The sequence below is a fragment of the Mytilus californianus genome, unplaced genomic scaffold (assembly GCF_021869535.1).
Source record: "Mytilus californianus isolate M0D057914Y unplaced genomic scaffold, xbMytCali1.0.p SCAF_13, whole genome shotgun sequence".
In the NCBI taxonomy this organism is placed as follows: domain Eukaryota; kingdom Metazoa; phylum Mollusca; class Bivalvia; order Mytilida; family Mytilidae; genus Mytilus; species Mytilus californianus.
Window position 1 is genome coordinate 11,470,744 of NW_026262615.1, and position 7,871 is coordinate 11,478,614.

General features: G+C 31.3%; 1 protein-coding gene across 1 annotated transcript; it reads left to right on the forward strand.

The window, feature by feature from the left end:
* Positions 1–251: 251 nt before the first annotated feature.
* LOC127723168 (uncharacterized) lies at positions 252–5,987 on the forward strand. Its single transcript, XM_052229679.1, has 5 exons — positions 252–443; positions 2,628–2,758; positions 3,938–4,044; positions 4,521–4,610; positions 5,536–5,987. The coding sequence occupies exons 1-5, from the start codon at positions 303–305 to the stop codon at positions 5,697–5,699; spliced, it is 633 nt and encodes a 210-aa protein (XP_052085639.1). The 5' UTR covers positions 252–302; the 3' UTR covers positions 5,700–5,987.
* The last annotated feature ends 1,884 nt before the right edge of the window (positions 5,988–7,871 follow it).

A 7,871-nucleotide genomic window follows, 5' to 3' on the forward strand; every position in this document is an offset into this window, starting at 1 on the left:
AATATATGTGAGTTTTTCTGTCTTTCAGAGCAAAAACAATGTATAAAATCCATTGCAGGATAAAGACAATAACTTTTCAGTGTCTTTAGATATTAACTGTATTTGTATTCGGCTTGAAACAGGAGTAATATATATATATATATATTATATATGCATAACATAATAATGGACACGATCTACATTATAACCTTGTCATTTAAATTTACGTACTACATCGTTCTAAATTATGACCTTTACCGATTATTAAACAACAATGTTTGCATTTTATGTCATTTATGGATACATGTTTCATCTAGCGTATTATGAAAATGACTTGGATTAACGTATTTGTATTTCTATCAGCCATCGTGCTTGTTTTATTGAATACTGTAACGAAAGGACAATTACCAAAGGATGAAGAGTGTGCAGATATACCGGCTGTAGAAAAGTTTGACTGGCACAAGGTATGGGATTTTATAAAATATTGGAAAGGATGCGTTACAAAAATAAATAGTTGTTAACATGCACTTGTCTTGTTTAATATATATGTATACTATAGATTGAGCTTTTTCTCATAATTGAATTATTCTTTGTGTAATTTAAGAAAGGTGTTAAAGCATTGAGCGACAAAAAAAAAATTCTTATTATTTTTTAAATTTAAAAAATTAGTTTTTTTTTATTGAGACAAAAGCATAGAAATATGGTTTCCTTTACGTTCACTGGGCATCAGTAAGATCATCAAGATACTGGCTTGGTTGAGCAGGATATTATGTAACAATATCTGACAAAAACAGAAAATTATTGTTAATGAAAAAGTGGAAGTTGACAGCTGACAGTGACTAAGCTGAAGAAATAAAAGATGATACTGCATGTTACCTGGACCATATAGAATGCAAAATGAAAATGCCACTTATCATATGCACGTTTCAGCAATTAGTGTCTCATCAGAAGCATAATTCTTGATGAGACACTTCTAGGTGGATACAGGGGTGAAAAGGGCGTATGCCTCTTTTTTTTGTTGTTGATCGAAACACTTTTTTGCAAATCTCCTGAGTCTTGTTGGTACGCTTGGTCATGTTTTTTTAACCTTATAGACACTTCAACCTTATGTTTCCTTGGACTATCGATCCATCCCTTTAAATAGTGGAAACCCAAATCAGTCAAACTTTTCACAGAGGATAACAAATACAAATGTAAGAATAGGTAAAGCCATGTAGGCAGTCTTATGGGAGCAATTTTTTGATTATCTTCGCCGATAGGCAAACATATTGGAAAAAAGGAGCTAGTATAAGAACATTTTCTTTTCTGTGTTTAATTTACGACTTGTGGTACAAATCCAAAGACCACCCAATGCAACTGAATCTAAAGGTTGCTTCCTTGAAGCAATAATAAACGAGTATGATTCGAAATAGAAGGTTAAATCTGATACTTTGCGTTGGTAAAATGCCAAATTATGTGCACGTACGTTTAGAACCCTTGAAACATCTTCCTCGTGTACCTTTTCATAAAGGGATCCGGCATATCAAACAAATTTATCCAACAGTCACTATATGTTTATATTTTTATTTTATATGGCCGTCCAAAGAGGTTTGCTTTTTTTTCAAAGTTCCAACAATATTTACTGCAGTTTAGTGTCCTTCGAGTGTGTGAAATAACATTGAACTTCTGATCATAACATAACAATTGCATAAGGATTCTTAAATCTAAATTTAATAGGTGAAATTTGAAGTATTTATTATTTATTCAAAACTGAATTAGATACTACGTATATACTTTAAGAATTCTTAAAACAAAAACTAAACACCAAAATGTGACAGGAAGTCAATATATGTATTACATTCATATTCAACTTAAACTAATTTTGTCGTAACTGACTTCAATACAAAATGCAAAGAAAAAAGGCAAACAAACCTTGCACAGTTTAAATTAAAATTGTCTTTAACTGCAGTGTATAAATCGGGATAATATTTTGAAGAACAAATTTAAAAAATCATTTCTTAATAAGTGCACTTGCAATTTTTTTTATTCTTAATTTAAATTATTTTCTCTCTATATATAATGTATCAGTCACCGCTGTGGATAGTATACTTGAAATAAATAGTAAATATCAAATACAAGTTATTTTTAGTATATTTCTGTTCATATAATACAGAAAAACGCGAAAAATAATTCAAATTAATAGAAAACAAAAAATACGAGATTTTGAAAACAAGAGGGACGGCTAACAAAAATTGCGTAAACAGCGTAAACAATATTAATGATTAAATCAAAAAACATCGTGTAAAACATATATACACCTAAAAAATTTGATTCTTTGGACAATAAAAGCAACTAGTGCTTGTTATAATTTTTTGTCTAACAAAATACAAAACCTACTTAACTAAAAAATTCAGGGAAATCAACTAATTCCTACAGTCGTGTAGTACTCCGATAGCCACTTTCGGTTGCCTTCGAATAAAATATTTCATGATCGCAAATACTCAAGATTATCTAAAACTTTTTGTAACACCCCCGTCCTTTAAAAAAGTTGAATAAAATAAATCTGCTACAAATATGAGTTTTTAAAAGAAATGTAGAAAATTGTCAAAAAGAAATCTTCAAAAGTTGTTTCGATGATAATCTTTAAACGCCATGTAAAATCGTTTCAGATTGCTGGTAAATGGTTTATTCAAGAAAGATTTGGTGATGCATCTCATATATCATGTCCCGAACTGCAGATAGACCCAGTAAAAGAGGAAGATGGAACACTAGATGTATACATTGGATATCTTAACAAAACGTAATTAGCTTTGTATACATTGATTTGAGTTGTATTGGTGTCGGCTGCTGTCTTGAATGACTGCATTTCTGATTATTAAAAGAGGAAGATTAATAAGACATATGGGCCCTATATTTTTTCAACAAAGTTAAAGAGGTTTTCTATAGCATATAGCAAAGTGAACCAACAAACCTAGGAAGGAAAATGACTTAATATTTACTTGTTTAATCAATATTACTTTATTGTTTATTGTCAATTGGCCGACTTTTAAAAATCATTAAATTTTAAAAGCAAACGTTAAGACTTAGTAAGGCCAATTATGACCCATACTCCTATCCACTGCACGAAATTGACTTTGCTATTTGGTAATTAATATGCGAAATGCTTTTGAGTAAGACATGAATTTGTTGTATTTTTTAGTCCCCTACCGACGAAGTCGAAGGGGACTTTAGGTTTGCACTCCGTCAGTCTGTCTGTCTGTCTGTCTGTCTGTCTGTCTGATTGTATGTATGTCTGTCTGTCTGTTTGTCCATCCGTCAGTCCGGCAAATCAGTTTTCCACACTTTTTTTCTTCATTCTTATAGATATTGATTTGATACTTGGTGTATTGTTTTAACAAGACATGTTACAGATCAATTTCGAATTTTGTTCCGGTCAGATGATTTTTTGCAGAGCTATGGTCCTTTGACTTAGAAAATTCACTAAAATAATCAGTTTTCCGCACTTTTTTTTTGTCATTCTTGAAGATATTGATTTAGAAATTGGTATATAGTTTATCATGACAAGCTACAGATCAAGTTTGAATTTGTTCTGGTCTGATGATTTTGTGCAGAGTTATGGTCCTTGGACTTACAAAATTCACTTAAATAAGATATTGACTTGATATTTGTTATATAGTTTACACCATGACAAGTTATAGATCAAGTTAGATTTTGTTCAAATACAATGATTTTTTAACAGGCAGTGGACTATGTATTGCCATGCATTACTCACAGAATGCTTGTTTATGTTACAATCATACATTTTTTTCAGAAATTGTTTATTTGTATATAATCGCCATTGTTATGGGCATTTTGATGGAAGTATTTTATGCGGACGCGAAAAATAATCAACATAATTATCGGGGTAGGAAAGAAGTTTAAAATTACTTACATTTTGTATCGCTATGTGAAATTATAAGTTATACGTTTTTTTAAACAGGTCCATAGAGTTTAATAATCATTTTTATGGAGTATATTCACCCATTTCAACTGATTTAGGAAGAGGAGTTTTTGAAGCAGTAAGTGGACCTACCAAAGGTCTATACCGTAAGTTAAACATTGAATATTTTATAAACGTTTCATGAACAGTTCTCTTAGTGGGATGTTTTGCACAAAAAATATTTATTTTTTTTTAGAAATGAAAGTGTAAAGATATTCAGTTAATATATCAATTTCTTTGTCCCGCAAATTTTACCTATAAATGGCTGTATTTTTTTTTTTTTGTTTCATTCTTTTTTTTTTTTTTGGGGGGGGGGGGGGGGCTGTTTGTGTTAGTCTTCAATGTATCTAACTACTCTAATAATTGCCTATTTATATTGATAAATCATGTGCCAATATTTGTAGGGTGGCATAGGGTCATTTTTATAATTTCATTACTTAGTTGTTATTCTGGTGTCTCGTATTAGTCTCATCATAAAACATTTTATTTTAAGGCATTTTACTTAAACAAAATGTTTAATAACTATTCGAACAGTTCTCTATGTACTTATATTGTCTATGTGCATGTTTTTTTATAATTACAGTTCCATACACAGTTGTGGATATTGACTACCAAGAATATATGCTTGTGTATACTTGTATTCCTCATCAGAAGAGAACAGGAACAAATTTGGGTAAAAAAACCATATCCGAAATTTCTTTTTTTTCTTAAAAAATTACAGTTATTGTGTGAGTGTCTTCTTTAATAACGTAGACAAATCAGAAAGTCGAAAAACAATGTTCCCATGTTGCAACACATTTCTTTATTGGTTCATAATACCCATATGTGACTATATAAATTGCGACTTCCTTCAATTTTCCATCGAGGTATCTTCAAAGTTTTACAACATCATCAACATTTGTAATTGAATAAGACTTTGCTGTATTTCATAGGATGTGTGAAATTTAAAAGGAATGAAAAATAAATTGCAACGGACTTAAATGTATCGTAAATTTATTTTGTCAATGCAACAACTACTTTACCTGTTTACATATCACAAAATTCTTCATGAATTGACGAGCTTGTTATAGGTTGCATTTCTGTAAATATCCACAATGCAATTTTCCATAGGAACTCCTTTTACGGCTAAAACTGTACCACTTTTACTATGAAGTCTTGAAAAAAATTATATCCTAGAATGGAAAGTTTATATGCACTACTTTTTTGTTCAAAGGTCAAAATATAGGACTGTGCAGCATATTTTCAACGTGTATATGCCCCGAACTTCTAAGAGTTTAAACTCAAAATTCTGTACTACCCCTATCTTGACTATACGTTTTCCACAGATTTCAATTTGACCGCTATTCATATGTATATTTACTGGTAACATTCCCAAGTTATGTCTCTACGAAATGAAACATAGAGATCATATCTGGGAACAAGTACGTAAACAAAATTAATTATCTATGAATAGTATATATCTCCCTAAAAGAGGCGTGGTTTGTGAAACAGCTGTATTTACAAAGTACAACCTTTAACTTCTGGTCTAGACAAGTTAATGTTTGCCGTAAATGAAATTCAATAAAGAGACGACTTCTAATATTTTATTTATATTTCAGAGTTTGTTATCATTTATTCACGAAAACGAGAGAAACTAACAACCGAAATCAGGAATCGCCTGTCAAGACTACTTGACCAGTATGGTGTGAAGGCAAATAACTTCAGTTCTTTTGATCAAAGTAAAGAAACATGTGAAACAAAGACAGAAAAAGGAGAATTGTAATAGTTTAACGAAGTGAATAGATTATGACCAAATATGAGATTGAAAACTTGTAGTGTAATTATCTTCATCTTTATTCTTTTTCTGAAACAAATGAATTGTAACGATACTCAATTCAGGGACGACATTATATATTCAATGGTTAAAATGAAAGTTGAAGGCAGAACTGTAAAATTATAAAGTTAAACAAAACTTATCTTTTATCTTCTCTTATCCTATTTATGTAGATTGTAGTCCATAATTTTTATTGATAATGAAGTTTCTGTCAGATAATAAAATTTCTGCAGTTAATGATTCACTTTCAATTTCATAAATGGAAAGTTATTTTTAGCGCATACATTTTACCTATCAGAAAAACTTAAACTTAAACAAGTTTGTTTCAAATAATTGAAAAAATCTTGATGTAGAAAGATTTTGTTCAAACTGTGTTATCACAGTCCTGCAATTTGTAGTACATCATGTATTTCATTTATAACATATGACAGTAGGTAATTATGAGCACAACAATCATTCCATACACCAAATAAAGTTGACATAGCATCTGAGAAACAGACAAATCAAGAATAAACTGTTGACATCGATATGTTTCCCTTGCTGGCATATGATTAAACTACAGACTCTAAAGAGCCTGTGTTGCTAACCTGCATCTTCAACTATGTCTACTTTTTAATAAAACTCATCATTAAATGGGAACAACTCTATTGAGAGTAAACTGACAATTTCAGTCATGTTGACATATATGTGCATCTTGTCCTTTCCTTTCTAAAATTTCTATCTATTATAGGTATCAAGATAAATGGCAAAAACATGTTAAAAAATCTCATTAAAGGGCAATAACTCTAATTACGATTCGACTGAAGATTTCAACCATAGTCTTTACTTGTAGATCTTGCCTTGCTGATCATTTGTTCTATTCAAAGTTTCTATCTATCTATTATATTTTTTAAGATATTAGGCAAAAATGCAAATATTTGGTAAAAATTGTCATTGAACGGCAATAACTCTAATAAAGAGTTGTCTGACACCACTTTTGGTATATTGTTGCCTTATTTGTAGATCTTGTCTTGCTGATTATGTTTGCTCTTTAAAGTTTCTGTTTATCTATTATAATTTTCGAGATAAAAGGGAAAACATTTTAAAATGGTAAAATTCGTCATTTAAGGAGAATTACTCTTATAAGAAGTTGTCTGACAGTTTTGACGTAAACAGACAGAAGTTAGAGCTCAACATTTTGAACATGTTTGCTCCCGTCAGAATTCATAGCATTTTTCAAAACAATGGGCAAAACTTGCATTTTACCCCTATATTCTATTGTTAGCCATGTCAGCCATCATGGTTGTCATGCGGGGTCTTCGGGCACACCTTTTAAACTAGATACCCTAATGATTATTGTGGCAAAGTTTGGTTAAACTTGGCCAAGTGATTTCAGAGAAGATTTTTGTAAAAGTTAATGGAAGATGACAACGTCGCCGCCACCGCCGATGACAATTGTTGATGGGGCAAAATGATGAGGAAATGCCCGGAGAGCTAAAATAGGACTATCTGATGGACAGCAACATTGCTAACAAATTCAAATGTTGGAACATGACCTAGGGGGCAGGACCTCGAATAGTCGACAAACTGAGATGTGGTGATAGAAATGCAACTTTATACAAAATAAACATATCATTGATCTATCACAAATAAAAAACTGACTAAAGCAGAAAACTAAATATTGAAAATTGCTTACTAATTTAAAGTCGCTGGACCATGACCTAGGGGGCAGGGCCTCAAAATAGTCATCAAACTGATATGTACTGATAGTAATGCAACTTTATAGAAAATAATTATTGACCTATCACAAGTTGTTCCTATCAAACAACATTAAGCAGAAAACTTAACATTGAAAATTGATAATTAATTCAGTCGCTAAACCATGATCTAGGGGCCAGAGCCTGGAAACAGTCATCAAACTGATATGTACTGATAGTAATGCAAATTTATAGAAAATACAATTAATCAATCACAAGTAGTTCCTACCAAACCGACAATAAACATAACAATTGTTGATAACAACGAAGACGCACCCATCATTGCGGGAAAAGCAACATGTCTTACCTTCCAGGCAAGACACAATCCATAACACTGACCAATGGATCATGAAAATGAGGTCGATGTCGGATAAAACCTGCCAGA

Excerpts from the sequence above, each read along its gene's own strand:
- LOC127723168 (XM_052229679.1), top strand. The coding sequence starts at position 303 with ATGAAAATGACTTGGATTAACGTATTTGTATTTCTATCAGCCATCGTG. Across the intron at positions 444-2,627 it reads AAAAGTTTGACTGGCACAAG|ATTGCTGGTAAATGGTTTAT; the intron begins GTATGGGATTTT and ends AAATCGTTTCAG. Across the intron at positions 4,045-4,520 it reads ACCTACCAAAGGTCTATACC|TTCCATACACAGTTGTGGAT; the intron begins GTAAGTTAAACA and ends TTATAATTACAG.